The sequence below is a fragment of the Rosa chinensis genome, chromosome 7, assembly GCF_002994745.2.
Source record: "Rosa chinensis cultivar Old Blush chromosome 7, RchiOBHm-V2, whole genome shotgun sequence".
Classification (NCBI taxonomy): Eukaryota; Viridiplantae; Streptophyta; class Magnoliopsida; order Rosales; family Rosaceae; genus Rosa; species Rosa chinensis.
In genome coordinates, this window is record NC_037094.1 from 38800339 (window position 1) to 38825696 (window position 25358).

At 38.9% G+C, this 25358-nt stretch overlaps 2 protein-coding genes across 13 annotated transcripts; both read right to left on the minus strand.

Annotated features, from left to right (window-relative positions):
* Positions 1 to 1046: 1046 nt before the first annotated feature.
* LOC112178587 (TATA box-binding protein-associated factor RNA polymerase I subunit B) lies at positions 1047 to 6258 on the minus strand. Of its 12 annotated transcripts, none has more exons than XM_024316738.2 (8): positions 6055 to 6257; positions 5725 to 5903; positions 4979 to 5069; positions 4419 to 4485; positions 3675 to 4334; positions 2485 to 3336; positions 2208 to 2341; positions 1047 to 1725 (listed from the first exon to the last, which is right to left on the minus strand). In XM_024316738.2, exons 5-8 carry the CDS (start codon positions 4240 to 4242, stop codon positions 1090 to 1092), a joined length of 2190 nt encoding a protein of 729 aa, XP_024172506.1. In that variant the 5' UTR covers positions 4243 to 4334; positions 4419 to 4485; positions 4979 to 5069; positions 5725 to 5903; positions 6055 to 6257; the 3' UTR covers positions 1047 to 1089. The 12 variants fall into 12 exon arrangements, with proteins under 12 accessions (XP_024172506.1, XP_040366960.1, XP_040366956.1 ...); XM_024316743.2 differs by having other exon boundaries at positions 1436 to 1574; positions 1661 to 1725; positions 4979 to 5903; positions 6055 to 6211; XM_040511026.1 differs by having other exon boundaries at positions 3675 to 4282; positions 4419 to 4481; positions 4979 to 5903; positions 6055 to 6258.
* A 9199-nt stretch (positions 6259 to 15457) lies between these two features.
* On the minus strand, positions 15458 to 18029 carry LOC112177902. Its single transcript, XM_024316142.2, has 4 exons — positions 17876 to 18029; positions 16193 to 17262; positions 15882 to 15962; positions 15458 to 15717 (listed from the first exon to the last, which is right to left on the minus strand). The coding sequence occupies exons 1-4, from the start codon at positions 17914 to 17916 to the stop codon at positions 15635 to 15637; spliced, it is 1275 nt and encodes a 424-aa protein (XP_024171910.2). The 5' UTR covers positions 17917 to 18029; the 3' UTR covers positions 15458 to 15634.
* Between the last annotated feature and the right edge of the window lie 7329 nt (positions 18030 to 25358).

Here is a 25358-nt window from a genome sequence, read left to right on the forward strand (position 1 = left end):
AACATCCTAACCTTCATCCTACTAAAAATTTGAAATTATGTACCAGCACATTTCTATTCGAATATTTCCTATTATAGAAACCATAACATGTATTAGCCATATTCATATATCTGAATCTTGCTTTATATTTTTTACAAGAAACATAGTTTATTAAAATAAATATGAAGATTACTATACATGGAACAAAGCATTCTCAAATTTCTAAGAAACTTTAACATACATCTAAAACAGAATTAAAATCACATTTAATACAATAAGATGCTTCCTTTCTTGTACAGTACTTTCACTGGTTCCTTACTTTTATATAAGAAAAGGTAAATTTAGTTTGAAGAGTCTCCCTATATATCACCTATAATAAATTTCTGCGTATGGTCTAAGGTCTCCTATTCCTCTCTTTACAGCATCATCTCAAGTTGTAAAACCAATAGTTACTTCTTATAGTAGCTTGAGTTTTAAATTATGCAACAGCAAGTTAAACTGCATAACTTCAAGAGTATAAAATTTTATCTCAAACTCTTTATCAATTACAAAGTGATGCCAGAATTTATATCAGGAATTGAAAGAAGCATTGACCGGCATATGACTTCAATTATCATGGCTAATCAATTATTTACTTTGAGATGAGTCTATGAAGGTAATAAACCACGCCTTCTGAGAAGAAACCTAACTACCCACCCTTCCCCAACTCCCTTCTTGAAGGTTTCACCAAATTACTTCATCCTCTAATCCTACCAGGAAAGGGAACACATTCTTGCCAAAATGTCAAAACAGTTTTAAAACATGGTGCTCACAACATATGCACACACCCCAATGAAATATGTTTTAGATAAATGATTGTCTCTAAGCACATAAAGCAACCGACAAAATGGTAATGACTTTAAGCAGGAATTCAACATCAAAACTTGTTTTAACGTATAAATATTCATTTAGAAAGATTAATATGTGATTTTCTTTTTCACATATTAAAACATGCCAGGTACAGTGTCCATTGAACCACATTGCATTTCATAATCCTTTCTAACATTTAAAGTTGCTAATGTTCAAAATATGCCTGATAGCCTTCCAAAAAGAAGGAAACAATAAATAAACTCATATATTCAAATTTGAAAGTCCAATCGATTCCTCAACAATTGTTTCTGCATCAGTAGTGTTCTCAGGAACCATGTCAGTACAATAATCACATGATACAATAGGAGGGGTCAAGTGCAAGCAGTGGTCGATTCTCTTCTCCAACCAAGCCAGTCTCCTCTCAAAGCTCAACACCCCAATGTGCATACACCGAGTTTCAACTTGGGCAACTCTAGAGCAAGCACGAAGCAGTATGTAGTAGTCAGCATGTGCAACGTAAGTGTAGGCACCTTCATCCTGCTTCCTCACATAGTGAAGGTAATCAAATCTTTTGAGATTCACCCTTGGTGGAATATAACAGAACCTCTTCTCCTCCATGTCTAATTTCATTCTATTAATGGCTTCCTCTTTGAGAGTCTCAGCTAATTCTTGGTCATTCACTTCTGAGTTCTTATTCTGTGAGCTATCACCAAAATGAGCACCATTTTGGCTCCTCTTATGGTCATCTGCGAGAGAAGTTTCGTCATTGGAGGATGGCGTCCTAAGCTTCTTTTCTCTAGATGGACTACTACTAGTGCATTCTTCATTATACCTTGGTCTTTTCTGGTCATCAGTTCTACCACTATGCAATCCTTGCCCCACTGCAGTATCAGGATCCTGAAACCAACAAAATGTGTTAAATGATATTAATATGTTGTACTGCTACTAGGTACGCGTCCTATATATATACATAATATCATATGTTGTTAATATTGAAGAAAAGAATATCTGAACCTCCTCACCATCTTCAGTTTCCCTTCAAAATTACAAACAAATGAAAACTTTCCATTTAGTTTCTCTAAGGAAATTATATATCTCTTCCAGATGGGCAATTCCATCAAAGCTAGTTGCACAGTTTGCAGCATCTTTGCAAATTCAGCCTCCTTAATTGTGCTGAACAGAGACATTTATTCTGTTTTACATTTACTATGCTAATTACATGGTACCGAAGCTCTTTTATAAAGAAATTTTAACAGAATGTAAATTAAAAGCATGCATAAAGAATTATTTTAAGCTGACTAAACCAAAAATTTATCCAATGTATCGGAGCCTATATTTCGATAAGAAAATATCAAAACTCCAAGCAAGCTACATATTACCTTTCCACTTTGATAGAAGTTCCATAAAGATTCAATTAACTTTTCCTCCTTGGCATCCTTACGCGATGGTTCTGATCTAGCAAAGACTGTATCCTTGCAGAACTGGAGATATGTTGGCAAGTCCTTGCAATATTCTGTCAAGACAAATGAATTTAAAACTTCATGATTAAGTAGAGGAAGATAGAAAGTATATGTACTATTGATATATAAAACATCACAAAAATCTGCCACAAATTGCATCATCATTTTCAACAATAAACCACTCCAACATATTTACCATAGTCATCAGCAATTTCATTATGTCTTGCTTCAAGGTTGGCCAAAAGTTCTGCAGTATCCAACTTAGAGTTATGCGCATGCGATAAGTTTCTAAGAAAGTTTGTATCTGAATCATCTTTACTGTGAGGCAGAGCTTCTGAATCCTTATCAGCATCATCCTTCATTTCGCAACTGGATCTGGGGTCCTCATCTCCACAATTGTTAGATGTGGAAGATGAAGCATGTCGACTGCACAAACTTCTTTCCCATTCTCCAAAACCATGAATATTATAAAGAATTCTCACAGCTACAATCAGTATTGACATCACACAAACACGAGTTGGAAGCCTCAACTCGTTTGTAGATAACCATAACTCTGGAGGCATTGACCACTCATATATGCGGCACGCATGAGGGAGAATCTTTTCGACCGGAAGAGATAACTTATTTAGAAAGCGAGAAGCGATAGCATAGAAATTGACTGGAGGTAAGTCCAAGCCTATGGACCCAGCAACAGACACCGCTAGTGATTCTAGCTTCTGCACTGGAACTGATTCAGAAGGCCTAAACATCAAGCTTGAACTTATTGGGCAGGCACGTGAAGGCTGTCCAAACTGTTTCAGATCATTTTCAATTTCAAGAAAAGCAGCAAAATATGGGAGCTTTCCTTCTAGGGACCATTTTACCATGTCGGTTGCCAGTACTGCTTCCCTGGCAAGATGACAAGCCAAAAAAGAAACAGCTAGAGTATAAGATAGTGGTATAATCTTCTTCAAGGACCTAAACCACGCCTTCACTGCTTGAGGGTCATACTTTGCATGATGTTGTGCATGGCTTCTAGAAGGCATCTTCAAATTTTCATGTGGTTCTCCTGAAATTAAAAGTCAATAATCAAAAAATATGACAGTAACTATACAAAGGGAACTCTGCCTCAAGGATGAATGAGACCTAAATTTATCTAAGTTTAAACAAACAAATAAAGCAGACTAAGAACTCTTATCATATTAGCACTGACATTGAGCTTTAAAAAGAGAATTAACTGATTGTTTTCATTCTTGGCCAATCAGAATTAAGTACTGATCCTAAAATTCATATTTGGGCACAACAATTAAGATCTTTTTAAGTGAACTAGTATTACTCAAAGAATCAAGCTCCAAAACAAGAAAAATGAAGTCAAGTAACATAATTAGCTTAGTTCTTGAAGAAAACCTTGTTGGCGGATCTCAGACTCATTAGAGTCAAAGATCTGGTCAGAACAATCATCATTGAAAACCTGAGTCCCAGCCAAGAAGCGGAGCCAAATGGTCCCAGCCAAACCACATATCAAGGGATTTACCTTTAACTCCGTGACCAAAGCCTCACATTGGAGCTCAATCATCCGTTGCAATCCCATCACATACCTAAGCCTAATCCATCCATAATAGTCCTCATTCTTTCTCCCATCAAATGAAAAATCCTCGAGCCCTATGGGATCCTGATCTTCAGTTTTAGCTTGGCTTTGACTAAACAGCTGATAATGAGGTGACAAGTCGTCTAAGGGTTCAGACAGGGGCTCTGGTTTGACAACAGAGCTGTTAATGCGACGGGTGTGACGAGCAGAGTAGAGGCCTCCAAATGGGTTGCCAGTCTGGTCGAGGAAGTCCTCATCCGCCACGCCGGTGTCCATGAAGTCCTCGGCTTGTGAGTTGCACTGGGTGCAATAGAAGAAGCCATCATCGCCATCTTCTAGCCCCACATTGCCGCAATTCTGGCAACGCCATGTATCTGGGTTCCCCATTGCTGGTGGAGATGATTTTTTTGATAGTGGGACTGTTTAGCTGATTGCAGAAAAGAGTTGATGCTACGGGCAGAGGCAATACAAGGCCTTATCTTGAATTTGGGGAAGAAAAAAAATTTAATATATGTATCAGTATTAATTAAGCAAACAAGGACTAAAGTTAAATTTTCAATAACCTGAATTATGGGGAATTTTGGGGAGGTTTGCAAAGAGCACAATCGCCAATACTGATCTTGTGTCTGTCTACAAAAATAGAGAACTTCATAGAACCATTATGCTGGCAACTACATAGCTATAAGAATCAGCATACATCACACATAGTGTGCATAAGAAATAAAGTTAGAAACATACTAAGTAGCTGCCGCGAGATGCTGCGGGTTTTTTTTTTTTTCCCTTAATTTTGAAAGTGACAGAAAATCTAGCAACGAAACATGACTAAAGCATTGATACTGGTTCTAGATTAGCAACTAAAAAAGCAATTTTACATCATGCATCCTGGACTTGAAAGTGGTAGAAAAAATAGCAATGTTTCTAACTTGCCCTCAACAGAAGGTAGGGACCACGATTTGAACTTTGCAGTATATAACACATGGATCACAATACAAAAAAAAAAAAAAAAAAAAAAAAAAGGGGTACTTCATTGCAATACACTGACTGAGTATACATATCCTTATTGATGCTTGCTATTGCTGATTTTGAAACGGCAAAATTTCCAGCATAATGGAGAAAACCTTACCAGTATGCAAGGCTTTCCCTCCACATATTACATATCAATAGTCCTATTCAGGGGTGGATCCAGGATTACAAGCTCGGTGGGGCTTGAACTTCTTAACAAAGGAAAAGAAAAAGAAAAAAAAATTAGTAGAGAATCTCGACGGTGAATGATGCAACATGAGTAGAAAACAGCTTGAAGGAATGAATCCAAGGAAAAATTAAACATCTTAAAAGAGCTTGAAACTCCAATGCTTTTCAGTTTTGTTTGACTTTTGATCAGCCCAGAATACAATGCAGTGTTCCAATCACCTTAATACATCATCTCCATATATATGAGTACCATATTTGTATACCAAAGTGAGTCAGTTATGAGGTTTCAAACTATACTATAATATTGATGGAAACTTGAACAGGTTTAGCAGTTCCTGCACAGAGGAGGACGACTAAAAGAAATCAATATTCAGGCATCTCCACTCAGATGTATTAGCCTAATTCAGCGAACCCACAAATTCATTAGATACAGCTAAATATCGATATAGTACGTAGTAGGCAAGTAGCTCCTGTCTTCAATCAAAATAATTTTCATTTTGGTATAGGTCTCTTCAGTTTAATCAGTAACACAGGATTTTACAGCGAAGAAAATTTGCCTCACACTCCTTATACCACATCAAACGATGGACTTGGATCGATATCATCCCAAATTCCAAGCAATGATGTCAGAATTGGTATTTGAATTAAATGAATGACTAGCTAGAAAACTACACGCACAAATTCAGTAAACCCAAGAACTGTGATTTATCAATTTCAATTTGGATTTTATCAATTTGGAGATGAATTGGGTTTTATTAGAACGCCTCTTTAACATCCTAGATTCGGTGGAGTGACTGGCGTGAATAACCCAGCAACGCAGCAACTGATCAAGCCTCAAGGGCCGAGCCGCCGAAGAACTGAAGAAGAAGAAGATAAAGGATATCAGAAACTTCAAAAATATATATATATATATATATATATATATATATATATATATCCGAATATAAAGGGGAAGAAGAAAAGAAGAAGAGGAGGAGGAGGAGAAGACGGAGAGGGAGAGAGAGATACCTAGAGGCTGGACTGCTGGAGCTCAGAGACGGAGAACGGCGCTGTGCAGCCTGTATGCTGGGACTTCGGTAATTCGGAGGGGCTTGAGAAAGGAAAAGAGTGTTCCAAAACAAAAAAAGATTTTTTGGATGATTTTGATGGTGTTTCTAGGCCTAGAAGGACTGGGAATGCTGCTGTTCCTTAGCTAGCCTTTCTCGCTTTTCGGTTTTGGGCCTCTTTGGGCTCCTTTTGTAACCAAAAAAAAGATAACAGGCAGAACCACTGTGAAAAAGAGGAGTCGAACGTGACCGGTGAACCGCCGTGCAGGGGCGGATCCAGGGCTAAAAAACAATAAAAAATAAAACAAGGTTTAGGGAAAGGAAAAGAGTTCCAAAACAAACCCTGATCAATACTTGTTTTAGCCTAGGCATCAACTGTCATATTGCACTCTCTGAAAATATGGCTGACTCTAAAGTAGGGCTGTCAATGGGTCGTGTCGGGTTGGGTTCGTGTCGGGTCAAGGTATTTGTCGTGTCTCAAGATACAAACCCAAACCCAACCCATTTAATAATCGTGTCAAAAATTTAAACTCAAACCCAACCTATTTATTAAACGGGTTACCCGTTTCCAACCCGCTTAACCCATTTAATAAATAGGTTGTGTCGTGTTTGACAAAATGACAAATATAAGGGTTAACAATGCGACCCATTTAACTAAGAAAATGCATAAATTGATTAAATTCACTAAAAACTCTACAAGACGAAGAATATAAATAATTATATATAATTCATAAATAATTAAATCCAATAATTATAAAGCAAAATATTTCAAATTGTCTAATCCTATGATCAAATACTCTCAACATCTAAAATTTCAGGATGAAGTATAGCATAATCGGGTTATACGGGTTCACTTCGTGTTGGCGGGTTGACCCGTGGCCGACCCATTTATTAAATGGGTCATGGCGGGTTGACCCACGGCTGACCCGCTTTTTAATCGTGCGGGTTCAACCCGCTTTATTTCGTGCGGGTTTCGAGTCGTGTTATCGGGTCGTGTCGGAATTGACAGCCCTACTCTAAAGCTATCCAAAATAGAAATGAAATGATGGCAACCATTAACAAGAGATTGACCTGCACAAAATTAGTGCTCAATTTAAAACCCTATCAATGTAGTAGGAATAAGTAGAGATCGTTATCAACCAGGGATTAAAGACCTTTAATTCCTGAAAAATAAAACATTAGCAAAACAATTTAAAGAATATTTATACATTATTTACGAAAAATACAAATAAAGGGGATTTATGATTTATTTAATTTAACAAGGACTAAATATTGTTTAGTCCTTGAGTTTTTAACCATAAAATACTTCAGTCTCTGACCTTCTAATTTCACACGTTTAGTCCCTGTACTTCAAAATTTCAGACCAATAGGTCCTTGCCTTCTAAAAGTCGCGGTGAAATATCTATTATCCCCTCAGTTCTTTTTTTTAATTAATTAAATTTTTTTTTTTTTTTGGAAAATGAATTTTTTTTCCCTTTCTTTCTTTCTATTTTTTTTCCCTTCCTTTCTTTCTGTTTGAAAAATAATAATAATAATAATAAAGAAAAAAGAATAAATAAATAAAAAGAGAAAGGTATAAATTTATTATAAAAAAATTAAAATAAAAAAAACTGAGCGCATAATAGACATTTCGCCGCGACTTTTAAAAGGTAAGGATCTATTGGTCTGAAATTTTAAAGTACAGGGGCTAAACGTGTGAAATTAGAAGGTCAGAGACTAAAGTGTTTTATAGTCAAAAGCTCAATGACTAAACAGTATTTAGTCCATTTAACAACTAAGTAAATATACACATGTGTGACACATCAAAACACAGAATCAAGTTAATTTTTAGGGGTTGTGACCAGTTACACATTTTTAGACAAATATATGCCCAACCACTCCACCTTCATCTAATTGTGCCCACTTACCCAATTCTATAGGTTCAAGACTCATATAGGTTCTGGAAACAAACATTATTACGGTAGTGCCACTCGTCAATTACCAATTCTAACACCGCACGACTCGTCAGTTACCAATCCCAATCAAACGTCAAACCGTTTCAAATCTCTTCCTCCCTCCATACCCGATTCTCTCTCTCTCTGCCTCACTCCCTCTCTAACTCTCTCTCTCTCTCTCTCTCTGTGTCTCTGACCTGTATTCTCACCGTTATACGGCGACGACGCTTCAAGGTCCGGCAGTTGTGTTTCTAGTTTTTTTCCGGCTTGGAAGATATCGAAACAGGTAAAAACCTATTACGACTCCGTTATCCAGTTTTAGGTAGATTTCTGGGAGACCTATTACAAAATCTTTCGTTTAAAGTAGATTGAAGTTACATTTTGGTGACATTTCTGTGAAATTTCTCGATCGAGTTTGCATATATTTGTGAAAACGGTGAAATATATGGTTTCTAGTTCATAACTGTGAAAATATTATTCGAATCTTAATCAGTACTTCAAAACATTTATTTTAGATGAAATGAGGTAGGATCTGAATCGTATTCGGGAGGCCCCCTAAAATTAGAAACATTAGTGCCCACCAGTAGAGTACGTACTGGGGGCCAATTATCACTGATTGATTCATTGCCGGTAAGAAATATGCTATTACAAGTTGAATTTTGTGTCAAACTGCAGTAGTCGATTATTGATTCAAGTTATGGTGTATGTTGCAGTCTAGTGGGGGGCAGTAGACAGTATATTGACCATCCCAGTGCGTGATTTTGGGACATTTATTTTTGTTTTGAGTGTGAATAACTTCTATAGACCGCGAAACATAGGATGCGGTGGAATTTTTGATGCAAAATATGAGGTGTTTGGCAGTCTAGTGGGGGGCAATAGACATTATATTCACCATCCTGATGTGTTAGTTTTTGGACATTAGGTGCTGTTTTGAGTGTGAATAACTTCTATAAAACGCGAAACATAGAATGCGGTGGAATTTTTGATGCAAACTGTGAGGTGTTTGGCAGTCTAGTGGGGGCAGTAGACAGTATATTGATCATCCCAGTGCGTGATTTTTGGACATTAGGTGCTGTTTTGAGTGTGAATAACTTCTATAAAACGCGAAACATATAATGCGGTGGAATTTTTAATGCAAAATGTGAGGTGTTTGGCAGTCTAGTGGGGGGGCAGTAGACAGTGTATTGACCATCTTGATGAGTGATTTTTGGACATTAACTGTTGTTTTGAGTGTGAATAACTTCTATAAAACGCGAAACATGGGATGCGGTGTAATGTTTTATGGTCTACTGGTGGGCAGTAGACTAGTTAGTGCCAACCAATAATGTTTCTATTAGGACACAGTCATCATCTTTTGTTGATTATATAATGATCATTTTTGGTTTTCTTGGTTCTATAGTGCATTACACTGTGAATCCAAAAAACTTGTCCTAGTTTTGATGGCTTAGTGGATGGCAGTAGACACATTACTGCCCCTCAATATTAGGGTTTCTGTAGTCAGAACCCTTCTATTAGCTATTTTGGATTGATCATTGTGATTTCATTTTCGGTGCAGGATGGGTAGACCCAAATACAAATTGATTAGTGACTCAGAGGAAGATGACCGGAATTCACAGAGTTCCGATAACTGTACTGAGACCACGTTTAACCAAACACTGCAAAAAAAGTTTGTCGAAATAAGAAAGAAAAAGCGACAACAGGCAGCACATATTTCTGACGAAGGATCCGCTGAAGAAGAAGTTAAAGAAGATTCAGGACGATTGTCTGAAGAAAAATCAGAATCAGAGGGTGAACAGACAACGAAAAGGTTTGTAATTAAAACAAGAAAACAACCAAAAAGGAAAACCAAAGAAGAAAGCGAAGAAGTGCATACAGAAGAAGAAAAACCAAAGAAGAAAGCGAAGAAGCAAATGAAAAAGGAGACTAAAAAGGAGGAGAAAACAGAGACAAAGAAAGCAAAGATTGAGTGGAAGCAACAGAAGTGCACGCTCAGTGCATTCTGGAGGATGGTCAACGGACACAAAGACAGAATACCAGACCGAACGAAAGAGATTTTGATGGGCACCAACTTTGGTGAAATGATGGAGCCTTTCTGGCAGGACAAGATAACAGAGATCCAGCTGCACAAACATGAAGCGGACCTGGAGATACTCCTAAGGCACTTCGACCGTACCGACAACAAGTGGAAGTTTGGTGATATTGTTATGGAAATAACGGAGGAGGATGTCATGGCTTTGTTTCACCTCCCGGCTGAAGGAGATGTGTTCAATGTGAACAGGAGGGTGGTAAGGGAAGAGATGGAAGACTCTCCAATATTTGGCAGCCCTTTAAAGACGCAGGCTGTCCTCCGAACAAGGGTGGAGTCGACACTGATAGATGAGTTGACAAAGCCGGCAGAAGAGAAAGATGCCAGGAAGATAGCCGTGCTAATGATGACATATCTATTCGGCACATTCTTCTTCACCCGAACCGGTGCTCAGATCACATGGGATATGGTCGCGATATGTGAACAGATTGAGACCATTAACATGTACAATTGGCCAAGATTAATCCTGAACTTCTTGATGGAAGGGTTACAAAAGTATAGGAGGAACAGTCCATCTGTTTTGAATGGATGCCTTCTTCTCATCTATTACTGGTTCCTTGAGAAAACCAAGGCAAAGACCTGGATTCCTGGAAGGCAGAATGAGACTCCACGATTCATCCGATGGTCAATAAAGGAAATTTTTAGCCTGGAGCAGTTGTACATGAACGAGAACTTAGCCGTGGTAAGAAAATTACAAAAACATTATATATTTATACCTTATTTTCAATGTTGACTACACATTACTTACTTGTTAAATGTATCAGGATCTGATAAAAGCGGGACCATGGTCTGCAAAAATTAGACTGGAAGACATCGAGCTGGGGGATGAGGTGCAGGACACACCAAGCTTTGACAACTGGGTGAGTGGCACAACTGAGCTTCTTACTGTGTCTAGTGGGGGGCAGTAGACAGTTTATTGACATTCTTTCTGTGTGATTTTGTACATTAATTGTTATTTTGACTGTGAATAACTGCTATAAACCGTGAAACTTGTGTTGCGGTGGAATGTGGGGGGCAAATTGTGATGGTTGTTCCGGGCTAGTGGGGGGCAGTAGACAGTATATTGACCTTGTCTAGTGGAGGGCAGTACTAATTGTGGGGTAATGAATACATTACTGGGACCCAGTAATATGTGAATCCAGTAATAGGCCGGTAATAGATACGTTAAACATAGTCCATGAAGCGTTTTGAGTGATGTTTGTTGCTCAACTTTTAAATCATTGAATTGTTTGCATGTAGATATGTGCTTTTATGGCATTCTACTGGGGGGCAATAATATTGTTACTGGCCCCCAGTAAACACATTATTTGGGACCCATAGTTTGATGGTTATGGTTATATTCTGTTGGCAGGTACCACTGGCAAGCCAAGCAGAAGAGCAACAAAGTGAAAGGCTGACGGGGAATATCAAGGAACTGATTAGGGAGATGGAGGAAGCCATTGGTGATACAAAGCCCACAAAAGAAGTGGAGGTAAAGTTAGCAAGGCTAGCCAAAGCAAATGAGGACCTGACTGCACAGAACAAGGATTTATGGGGAAAACTGAGGGTTGCCGATGAGAGAATTCGGGAGTTGGAAATTGAAAAGCGGGCCAAAAATAACCTCATCAGGGCGTTGTACATACGGCTGGAAAAGGAGAAAGTAGAGGTCCCCCGACCTCAAACCAATCTTGAGATAGTTCCGTTCAAGCAAGGTGTGGTCCACCATGATGAAGTTGAGGATGAAAATCCAAACTTTGGACCGAGCGTCGGAGAAGAAACCCATCATGCAGCCAGTGCGAGAAAGTCGACGGACACGGTGACGTCAGCGTTTCCTATCGCACAGGATGTACCTGTTGAAGATAATGAAAGCCGTTTTCATATGGGGCAGCAACAACATGGTAATGAAGATGAAGATGCCCAGCTTGACCACATTATAAGGAACATTGCTGAGACAGAAGTGATGCAATTAATTGGAAAGGAAAAAAAGAAGGAAAGGACACATACCGATGAGGAACAAACGAAGAAAACTCCGGAGATACATTCGATAGTGAAAAACGTGAAGACATACCGGAGGGGGGCCAAGAAAGCTAGAGTGGAGGAGTGGGAGTACGACACTCCGGAAGAGGCAAAAATGACAAAGCGAGCTGCACCTAAGAAGGCAGGAATCATGCCACAAGCCCATGGAAAATTTCACAACAAGATAAAGCTTAAGGGAGTCAAATGCGATAAGCAAACATGGAAGACATTGGATCCTGCAGTGGCAAGGTATTATCGAGACTTCTTCAACGTTGCTCAGAAAGACACGTAAGTACACATTGTGGTTTAAAATTGGTGTAACAATTTAATTTCCGGTTTACATACTCATAAAATATGTGTTGGAATCTAATGTTTCTGTTTCAATAGGACCGAGTACTGGATTAGCAGTGATCTTCTACGCCGGATAACGAAGCACGACCTAAGAGTAATAATCCAGGAGGGGGACATTGAAACTGACGTAAGTCTTACTGCCCAGTGGCTCGATTCATCTATCTACTGCCCCCCAGTAGATAGATTACTGCCCAGTGGCTCCATTCAATAATCTACTGCAACCCAGTTTACTGATTACTGCCCTCCAGTAATCTCATCAATTACTGCAATTTTCATTTGTCTTGTTACTTATAAAGTTTTGATGCATAGTCCACCTACTGTATTTTGCAGGTGATCGCCGTTTACATTGACTTGCTGAAGTCTGATGCAGAAAAGCAAAATTCGCAAGTGGGATTCCTCACAGTAGACGCCTCCGTAAGTAGCATAAACCAAATCTATTGAGTTATGTGTTTATTGGGAAGCCACATTGAGTAACATGCTGTAATATGGAGTACCCTTTGTGGTTACTGGGGGGCAGTAATCTATCTACTGGGGGCAGTAGATCGTTTATGGTCCACTTCGTGGCAATAAGTATATATAATTTTGTGTTTTGAAGATGTTATGTATATGAATTTCATATTGAATGAAAAATAAACTGTTCTTTGTCGGCCTATTGGTGGCTCTTCGTCATATTATTGCACCCCAGTAATATGTCTACTACCCCCACTGAATATGCAAAATTTGAACTAGATTCAATGATAAGTCTTATTGTTAAATTGAATTAACTTGGTTACGTTCTGTTTACAGTATTATGCCATAAAGTATGAACAGACGAAAGAACAGGAAGAGGACACTCGACCTTTTGAGTGTGGAGTCGAGACTATGATTTATGAACCCCTGTGGTCCGTCTTCCGTTTCAAAAAGGTGCTATTACCAATTCACCACATCACAAGCATGCACTACACATTACTGGTAATCGACAATGAAAAAAGGAGAATCAGCCATATGAATTCATTGAGGCCACCAGTAGATGAATTCAACAATTAGGAGAAGTACCACCTGAATGCAGCTAGAGTGGTATGTAGTAATCTCTCAAATTCAGTTTTATCTTTTAAATACTGTTGGCATGCTTTTGTGGAATTAAAATTCTATATCTGCTAAAAACAGGTAAAGCACATAAAGAAGTTCATACATACTGTGAACTTGACTAAGATGAGAATGCCGAGAGAAAGCCAAGATCCCAATGTCACACGAGAAAAATGCAAAGGCGAAGATGATAACGAAAACCTGATTATTGTTGAGGAAGCAATGACCGAGGAAGAAAAACAAACCAGGAACTGGATCTTACAGAATAACGTTGCGGAGACAGACTATGAACTCTATGAAGACTTTGACTGCCCGCAACAGAACACATCATCGTAAGTACATTGAAGCTGATTATTTGTCATAATTATTGGGTAACATTTGTCGTTGTAGCGTACATTACTAAACATGTCTAATTTTTTCTTCTTTACAGTGGTGATTGCGGTCCCTTTATGCTTCATTACATGGAGAGCATTGTAAACGACGTAGAACCAACCAAGGAAGGTGGGGACAACATGAGAAAAAGACTGCTTGAGAGGTTCATGCACCTAGTACTGGGAAGAAAGTGAGGCATGAGATTAGATATTACATATTTATACATGTAGTTTTCATATCCGAAGAGTAGGGGTTGTACAGTTATCGTACTAGTCTAATCTTCAAACTAAGTTGAAATGAACTGCATTATTAGATGATATAGTATACTGATGCTGACTTCAATTAGAAGCAGGCGTTTTACAAAAAATGCTCCAAATTAGACATGTTACTACCTTATATGTCAAACTGCAACATATTACTGCCCCCCAGTAACCCAATTATTGGCCCCCAGTATTGTCACCCAATAAGCAATAACCCCGATGGAAAATTGAACTTGTGTTACGTCGATGCAATTTTAATCATCCCAAAACATAAGAATCTGACATGCGAAGGGGAAAAATGTTTATTTGAGCCTGAATACTATCAATTACTGGCCCCCTGTAAACCAATTACTGCCCCCCAGTATTGACACCCAATAAGCATTAAACCTGTTGGAGAATTAAACTTGTGATATGTAGATGAAATTTTATACTTCAATCATCCCAACAGTAAGAATCTGACATGTGAATAAGACAAAGGTTATTTCAGCCTGAATAAAAACAATTACTGGCACCCAATAATCCAATTACTGCCCCCCAGTATTGCCACACAATAATCACTAATCCTGTTGGAAAATTGAACTTGTGCTATGTAGATGCAATTTTTATCATCACAACAGTAAGAATCTGACATGTGTGATAAAAATGTTAATTTGAGTATGAATATAATCAATTACTGTCCCCCAATAAACCAATTACTGCCCCCCACTAGACATGTCAAACCGTAAAAACTCTCTACAGAAACATTTACTACTGCTGAACGAGAGGTTCAGTGCAGCTCAACTTGTTATGAGTGCCCATTTTTCCACAACGACCACAACGAATCAGCTTCTTTTCAACCTCTCCAACCGACTTGAACCGCTTCACCCTAGGCCTCCCGGGGGCCTCTTCGCAAGGGGAGGTAATATACATTCAGAGGCAGAATCCGAAGAAGACATATCAACATTGGTTATCGGATGGATAGGAAAACTGTAGCTCTTCTTGAACATACCAACATGAAAGTACTTATCAATATAATCATATACATTTTCAGAGGCAGCTTGTAATGCAGCAAGGCCGTGAGGACAAGGAAAACAATTGATCTGCCATTTAACACATGAACACGCATGATCGGAAATGTTGACAACATATGAAAAGTCAGATCGAACCTCATAAACTCCAGGACTTGAATAATGGACACTGAAACGACGAGATTTCTCCATCTGCACCTTCAACCTTTCCTCCATTTTGGGAGTTAGTTCTGTGGTCCAACGTTTTGCTTCTTCCCTCCTTTTACCCGCCATCTCCATTTGTTTAATTCTTGTCTGGTCAAGCATACAGTAGACTGGCATCAAACGCTCAATTGCAATCCAAGAGTTAAATGATTCAGCAATCCCATTAGCCATAATTCCATATCGGCAGCTAGTATAAAATGCACGACACCAATTTTCCACAGGCAATTCAGAAAGAAAAGGGTCAATAATATCGGCACCTCCAGCTGCTCTAAGCAACCGCAAATTGAAACGGTATTCCTTCTGTGTAGACGAATATGCGACCTTGAAAAACTTCTGCTTTACATCTTCTATCAGTTTTGAATTACCTTTACCCCTATATTTACTGGCAAGGTTTGCCACCAAGTGCTTGTAACAAAACAGATGAGGATTACCAGCAAAAACCTTATCGAAAGCGCTCAACAATCCAACACCCCGATCACTAATAAATGTGATAACTCTCCCTTGAGGTTCCAGCAGACTCTTCAAATGTTTGAAAAAGAATGTCCAGTTTGCATCTGTCTCTGAATCACAAAAACATATAGCTAGAGGATAGAAACCTGCATAAAACAGATCACAGTAAAATCAGTCTACTGGGGGTCAATAATGTTGTTATTGCACGGCAGTACAATGTCACAACGTCGCACAACAATGTAAAAATGATATATATCACAATGAAAAAAACTAAAACAAGAAATATTAAGTTCACATATGAAACTATAACAAAGGCCAATATTACTGGGGGGCAAGAATAAATTTATGGGGGGAGGGGAATAAACAATCCAGTTACCTTGATTCCCATTCCTTCCAGTTGCAGACAGAATCTGCCCCTTGTAAATGCTTTTACCAAACGTTCCATCAACATACAACACTGGCAAACAGAATTGGAAGCCTTCTACACAACCTCCGTAAGCTAAGAAAAGCCTCTGAAAACGATTTGAAGATGGTTCAACCTCCAACACAAAAGAAGAGCCGGGGTTACTCTGCAAAACAGCTTCCTTATACCAAGATAACTTGCTGAACGTGTCTGCATCAGAACCATAAATCGCTTCCTTGGCCCGATGCTTTGCTTTCAAGGCAACCTTGTATGAAATATCAAACCCATATGTTGATTTAAACTTGCTCATAATCTCCCTTGGCTTCAATGAAAGATTAAAACTAACATCAGAAGCAATGCAAGTCTTGACAACCTTGGACCCCAAAAGCTTGTGTTTTTGAGTCCTAACTACACCCTTGCAAGTGTGAGTATTATTCAACTCTGTGATATACAGGCAACCATTGGCAGATGATGCAAAAGCATGAAGATGCCAATCACAACCTTCCGTTCCAACATTTGCACAGACTGCATGAATACGGTCCAGATCATTTCTCAGGAATACAAACTCGAAACCAACTGCAATTGCATACTTCCTGAGCTTTTCACGGAGCTCAACAGCGCCATGAAACTTATCCCCGACATTATGGATATAAGAACTCCACTCATCAGACAAATGCGTCTTGTGAACTTCAGTCCTGAATGCATCACCCAAATAATCATCTTCATCAATAACTTCCGAACCACTATCCACCGAACCGTTTCTCCTAAAACCTCCCCCAACCTTTAAAACTGAAATATCGACACACTCTAGCCTATGTATCCTGGCAGAGCAAAACAGCATCTGGAAATCACGATCATTACGCAGAAAACAGACTTCACAACCTGGGACTGAATACTGAAGCTCAACATTATCAGTTGGGAAAAACTGGAATGTACGAAAAATGTCTTCATACAACTCAGAGTAGTCCATGCATTGATTCAAAGGAATCATATAACCTTTGCCAGAGTAAAGGCACCTAGCAACCAGAGGATCAGCCATAGACCTGCGAAGAAAACACAGTAGCCGAAACTATTAATAAAACCTAAAACACATATTACTGCCCCCCAGTAAACTGAATACTGGCCCCCAATACACCGATTACTGGTCCGCAGTAATATAATCAAAACAGCCATACAAAATTTGTAAGACGTAATAAATTGCAATGTATCTTTGAACAAAATTATTGGCACCCACTAGACATATTACTGCCTCCCAATATTATCAGTAAGCAACAATTATAGATACTAAAATATCGTTGAACAACATTATTGGCCCCCACTAGAAATATTACTGCCTCCCACTAGACTGCACTCAGAACTACCGTAACACTCCGGGTACCAGCTCAACCACAAAATCCAAACATGAATTCACCGAAAGAAACACCAAAATAATACAGAAACTCAAAACTAACACAATGCACTCAAAAACACCTGGAAGTTCAAAACCAAAATTACAAAAACAATTCATATCCAAAACAAACACCTGGAAGCTCTGATACTGAAAATTCAGTTCAAAAATAAGACAACAATTCGTACAAAAAAAATCCTAAAATCAAACATATTAAACAGAGCTAAAAGCCAACCGGATTAGATAGAGGTAAAGAAACAAAAGCAAACCTCAGTGGAGGAACACAAAGAGCATCTGGATCACGATCCATGTGAAAATCACAGCAAAATTCTTCTCAATATGAATCGCAAAACTACTACCACCAGCTCTAAATATAAATCGTAGGAGGTTCACATACCAAAATCGCCGTAAATCTTCAACAACCGGGACCAGGACGCTTCTCTCCCCTGCCTATATAAATCGCACAGTTCCTCTCTCTCTCTCTCTCTAAAATGATAGAGCTCCACACTCAAACCCGGAGAGCTTCTCTCTCTACATATACAGACGAACCTCTCTCACTAAAATCGGAGAGCTTCGCTCCATAAATCACGTTTCTGTTACGATTTCAAAACGAAACTTATTCAGTTATAAAGGTTTTAGTTATAGAGGGGCAAAAGCGTCCACAAAAATGAATAAAACAGCAACATGTTGAAAAAGTTGGGTAATTGGGGTTTAAAAAAGAAAACTGATGATTAAGTGGGCAATCTCTTAGAGTGTTTGGGTAAATGGGGTCAAATGTCACAGAAATGGGGTAAATGATCATTTCCCCTAATTTTTATGGATAGAACGAATTTAGAAGTAATTAACTACAATTAACATGTTGGCAAGGTTTTAAACATCAAATCATGAATCAAAATATTTCAAGGCATAGAATCAATCAAGAACAAAAATGAACGCATGCAAAGTTCTTTTTACTTTCCTTAATTAAATTAACTAGATGAACGCACCATAGTTAACCCTATTAATCATGTAATTACTAGTGGTAGCTAATCACTAACAAAAATATTCTTAACGCAGTAAACATATTGGAAGTTTGATCAATTCAAGTCAAGAACACAAGTTAGAACGCTAATCAAGCATACAAGATTCATTGTTAATTTACCAAAGTAATTACAGGTTTTCCACCGAAATTATTAAAGCTTGGAACGCTAGTACCTTAATATGGATTCAATTACATGTTCATCAACCTAAGTATGCATCCAAAGATCAATCAACACATAAAAGATGGGATTGAAGCTCGAAATTAACAATCATGCAAGAACATATTCAAATCGCAATTTTTCAATTCAAAAACCTAAAACATGCTTCATAGTATTCAAAAATCACATAACTAAAATGAATCTTTCATCCACCATAGAAAGCGCAAATCACAATCCAAGAAAGAAAACAAAATCAAAAATCCATAAGAAACCTAAATTGTTTACAATCCAAAAATCGAAAATAAATTATGAAGTTCATGGTTACACTTTTTTTTATCTTCAATGACGCAAGAAACTTCAAAAGGTGGTGGAATGGATGAAGATCACGGAAAGGATCCTTGAATAGAGAGGATGATGCTTCACGGCCTTGAACTTTGGATTTCTTGAAATTGCCGAAACTTGGAAGAGAAGGGGGAAATGTTTGTGTATTTTGATTCTGAATTTTGTGGTGTGTAGAAGAGTTTCACAAACCTGCTTTATATAGTGAACAGCAAGGGCTAAGGTTGTGAGCCCCCGAAAAATTTCGTTTAAATTTTGAAGGTAAATTTTCTCCAATAAGATTTTCGCAAGGCGATTTAAGTGACGAAATCTATTTCGGAAATTGTTTTGGTGTCGAGACCACCTATTAGGCCGAAATTTAAACTTTGGACCAATGTTCTTTCATTCGGGCCTAGGGCGAAGTCGCGAAATAATTTAGGAGATATCCGACGAAAAACGAGTAAAAGAAAAGTAACGAGCCCAAAACCCGAAAGGAATCAGCAAGGAGATTTCCGTAATTCGTCGCAAGGGCAAGATGGCTATTTCACGAACATGAGTATAAATAGAAAAGGGGCAACTAGAAAACCCTAGAGCCCTCACTCTCTCCCTCTCGGCCGCACCCCTCTTCTCTCTCCCCGACCCATCTCTTTCTCGTCTTCCCTCTGCAACCACCTGAAACACAGCGTCCGGCCACCATCTTACAAAAACCACCACCACCAATCAACTCAATACCTAAATCCGAACCAAACCCAAGAGGAATCAAAGCCATGCCCCGACCTCTCTCTTCTTCTCACTCTCTCTGCCATCGTCGGAAAACTCTGTCACGCCCCTGATTTTTACACAAATAAAAATCGATATATATATAACCCTATAATTATATATGCGTGAACATTCAGTCATCAATACAAATACCTGGAACATCTTTCCCTTAAAACAAGTACATACTGATGCCCTGAACCAATCCAAGTTAATATACACTCGCCCAACAGAGTTATATATTACATAAGCTTACGAATTAAATTGTCATCACAAAATAAAACGTAAATACTCCTCAGAGTTCACTACAAAGCGGAAGTCATAACAATGGCAAAGCCAAATCAAATTTTCTTCCTACCAGTTCTGCTGCCAACAAGATACCTCAGCTTCAGCCACGATTTCCCCTGACCTGCAAGGTTAACCCCTACACCGTTTGAATAGTGCACCGGGTTGTCACACAACAAACCCGGTAAGCTTTTGCAAACCCGTATGAGTAACTCAAAATAACTCACACCAACACGAGGAAAACCTTTCGACTCGAGAATAAGGAAAACATACCATGCTTCCCAAAACAATACTCTTTTCCAAAAAGGAAATCACAAAAGTCACACCGTGACAAAATCATATAAATCGTTAACATAACAATTCAAATATGATTAATCGATCCAACCTGGATAAAACACATACGCACATCAATCATACCTATCGTTAACCTAACAAATAGCATATGATTCTTAGTCCAACCTGGACAAAATACGTACCCAGGAGTCATAAGTAACCTACTTAGATCCATGAGGTACCATGGCAAACATACTAGCGCTCTAGCTTATCGTAACCACTCGCCCGGCTAACTGCGAGATTCCTTATTTCTTGCCTTGGTCACTATCAGCGCCCTGTCACCATCTGTAACATATGATCTTCAGACCCCATCAAATCTCGAAATCAACCATTGGTCACCATCTGCAACTTGTCACCATCTGTGACATATAAAATATGATTCACAAGTCCTCCCAGGACATTTAAAAGAAAGAATCCCCGAAACTCTCTTTTAAAAACACGTACTCATGAGCATCAGATAGCTCCCCACTAACCCCATGATGTACCAACAACAAATCAGTCCAACCTAGACACACAACACATCAACACAGATTCACCACGAAGCCACTAATACATGAATACGTACGTATATATATATATATATATATATATATCCCATAATATATATATATGTACACACATAGTCATTCACTCAGAAATGTCATCAATACATGAATACATATGTATATATATATATATATATATACATCCCATAATATATATATATATGTACACACATAATCATTCACTCAGAAATGCCATCAATACATGAATACATATGTATATATATATATATATATATATCCCATAATATATATATGTACACACATAATCATTCACTCAGAAATGCCACAATACATCTATAGTCACAGTTAATTCCATAACTCCAAGACAATATGGTAACTAAGCTCATAACACAGATAAATCATTGGTCACCATCTGCAACCTATCACCCTCTGTGACTCTTGATTTTCATACCCCGTCTGGTCTTAGAACTAACCATTGGTCACCATCTGCGACCCATGCTTTTCAGACCCCATCTGGTCTCAAGTCAACGTTAAGTAAGTCACACCTGACCTAAAAACGTTACGACCATCTAATTCCGGCTTTCCCCATCCCTGCTCACCATCTGTGACCCTTAGTACAAAGACCAATACATTTAAAATGAGTCACGCTTGACTCCAAAATGTAACATCAAACTCAATGCTTTTCAAACAATAGAAAACATCTTTTTCCACAATATTGTTTCTATGAAAAGTCTCATTCAACAATAATATGAACCCATCATGCATATTATTCATCACACATCATCCACAAGAATATATATATATATATATATATATATATTTCACGTAAATATATATATACGTAGTCATTCGCTCAGGAATGCCTACAAATACCAACTATAGTTTGCAGTTAAATAATTAACGCCAAAACAATAATGGTAATTATGTTCATAATGAACCTTGTGAGATTACTCACCTTGAAACTCCCGCTGCGTCTTCAATACTGAACAAGGCAGCCACACCACAAAACAACCGTCCAAGGATACCTCGTCAAGCACCTAATCACATACGGTTTCAACTTAGCAACAATCCACAAACGATTTAAGTCCAAAACCCCTGTTTTGAACTAAAATCCCCAAAGTGACGCCAATCAAGGCGAAACCACATCCGAGACCACCCAATGTCTCCGGAATACTTCTACAATCGATATGCCAAAACCACAAGTCGATCGGAAGCTCGAATCCTCACGAATCAAAACATCGAACGGTCCGAAACCGTAAAAATCACAACATGCTCATACGATCTCCAAAAATTACAAACAATATATCGAAATGCTCATATCGACGAGTAGATCGAACTCAGGAACAGAAACTATCCCTGAGGTGGCCGGAAACCGCCGAAAAACACAACCACAGTGGCGGCACCGCCGCTGGACCAAAGTCGGAATTTGACAAAACTCCCAACACCAAAGTTCTTCATCTCAACTCCAATTTAAACTTTCATAACTAACACAAAGTCTAAATCATAGCCGTTTGGCCAGAATTTACCTCGCAACATCTGAAATTCGATGAACCCTAGAATTTCAAAGCTTCGATTCGTCCTCCACAAGTGAAATCGTCTCAAGCCGCTTTGGGAGAAGCATCAACGTCTTATGGGCTTCAAAAGCCCTCAAGAAACACGGGAAAAGGTGGCCGGAATCAGAAGTTCCGATCTGGATTCGAAGCATCGCCGCCGCCCAACTTTCCGGCCTTGCACCGCCCTCCACAGCTCGTTTCATGCTCCAATTCTTCCACAGACCTCAAGAGGGGATTGAGGCGAAGAGAACCTACTTTGAATCGCATCCTATGGTGGCTGGAGGAGGGAGAAAGAAGCCGGCGAAAATGGAGAGGCAATTCGGGCTCGGGGAGAGAGAAAACCGAGCTGGGTTTCCCAAAATGGAAACCTGGCCTTTTTTGCAATTTCCAGAATTTTTTGTCCTTTTATACCAAAATGGAAAGTTTTTCCGAAGCCCATAACTTCTTCATACGAACTCCGATTCTCGCGTTTCACATGTCCACGAACTCGTATTGACGCGCTCTACGACTTTCGTGAAGGAAGTTTTCAGAGAATCTCAACGTATCAAAAGTCAACCTTGAATCCCCCCTAAAGTCATACCTTTCAAATAATTAATTCGTCCGAAACACTTCCGCTCCGTCCACGAGCCACGAAACCGTCTGATACCCATAATTTAAATTTCGGAAAATCCTCGGAAAATAAATAAGAATTTCTGGGGCATCACAAACTCTATCTCCGGCCACCACCAATCGATCCAGCACCCAAATCCGACCCAAGCCCGAGCCTTACATTCAACATACACCGCCGGCAGCCTCCGCGCGCGACAACCCAAAACTACGAGGCCACCGTTGCTCGACCCTCGCCGGTTTCTGGCGATTTCCTCGCACTTTCGCCACTGTCATTCTCCTCAACAAGCAAAGCGGAGAAAAATCCAAAGACTCCTCTTCGCCGCCGACGCCTGATGACGCCGTTCGAGCCTCACCGGAGCTCTCGGCTCTGCATGTCTTCGTTTTCCGGCCTCCCATCCAAATCGAGCTAAACCACCTCCATAGTTCGAACCAGCGTTTCACGATTTACACTAGCCCCAAAAATCTCGACCTCTAGCTTCGGCCAGAACCCCTGCACGCACCGCAGCTGGTGCGTGAGCCACTGCAGCTCCTCCACTCGTGTTGCCATACTCCCAGGTCGTCATGATTAGGTTTATGGAATCTGGAAAAAAAGATGGGAATTGAAGCTTTGGGGAAGAGATGAGCTACTGGGACAGTTTCCATATAAATCGATCAAGGTGAGGATCATAGACTCTGTTGGATATGAAACTGAATGATGAATGTCTGTTAACTTGTGTTTTGCTTGTTAGGAATGTGGATGGTTAACAGTGGTGGAATGCAGATACGTTGAATTAGCTTCTAACCTGGAAAAGAAGAAATGGTAAGGACACTCTGTAGTTTCTGTTTTGGATACGAAAGTTGGTGATGGGTTGACTGTTGATTTTGTTCTACATGTTAGGGGTTCGAATGGTTGATGGTGTTTTGGTGCAGCCATGTTAAATCGACTTCTAGTTTTGGATAGAAGAATGGTAAGGGACTGCATCTTGGATCTGTTTGGCTATGTTCTTTGTAGTGGTCGAAAAGTGTATGGATATGTTGTTGAGTAGATTGGAATTGATCGGAAATTGTCCTTGATTGATTTAATTAGGAAAGCGGTTAGTGTTGAATTTGTGTTGATTAAGAGTAGTTTGTTCAAGACGGTAAGCAATGACAATGTCTATAACTATCATTTCGGATACTAAAGGATACAACGGTTGTAAGAAAAGAAGTGAGTTTGTTATTGATAAAGTAAATGTAAATTGCTCAAGTTCATAAGAAATTGGTACCCGAAATGAAGTTATATTGATTATTGATTATTGGACCGATCTTATTAAGAAATCCGTTTTGTAAGTACATTGACGATGAAAAAAGGAAATTAAGGAAGCTAAAGTATACCAAGAAAATAGAAAGGTCTAACGAGTTGACCTAAAAATTTAATTATGGATCATTGCTTTGTTAAATTATCCATGTCCCGAAAATTGAGATAAATTTATTTAATGGAATGTTCGGAAATGGAAATTGTCAATTGTTTTCTTGAAGTAAAAGGTTAAAGAAATGAAGGTTAAAGTGTTAAGTATAATGGCCATATCTTAAATGGTTCAAATGCCATATCATTTGGATTATTTGGGAATTGATAGTAGATTTTTATGTTAAAAGGATATTTCGATGGACCTTAAGGACTTTAAGGAAATTAAGTGAATGCCTTAGGTGCTTGATTGATTAAGTTAATGACGTCAAGTTACTTATTGGTTTAATTTTATTATAAAGGACTCGTGTGTGTGCCCATAAAATTGGAAGAAGTTTCGAAAGTCGAAAACGAAGCTAATTGTGGACGAGCACTACAATTCCAGGTAGGGTGAGCTGTCCCTTCCTTGTTAGAGGCTTTTTAGTATATGTGGAATGCTATACTAAGATAGTATATTCCCTGTAAGAATGTTTTTGGTTGTTCATTAGTCGATGCCTCGTGATACATGTGTTTTCAGAACTGATAATTGCTAATTGCGAAAATCGAGGCTAGACTTGCATATTGAGATACTGTACCCTTGTATGTTTGTACTTGTGACCTGAAAGTGAATGGGACCTAGACGAGTAGATTCCTAGGGATCCCACGGTGTCAATAACCGTGAACCTCCGGAGGGCCGTGCTCCTATGTTTATCGAGGAAGAGTGAGTACAGACAGTGAACCAGTCATAGGAGACTCAGGGCCAGGAAATGGACACTTTCGCTACTTGTAGTCAGAAATACTACAGAGTAGTT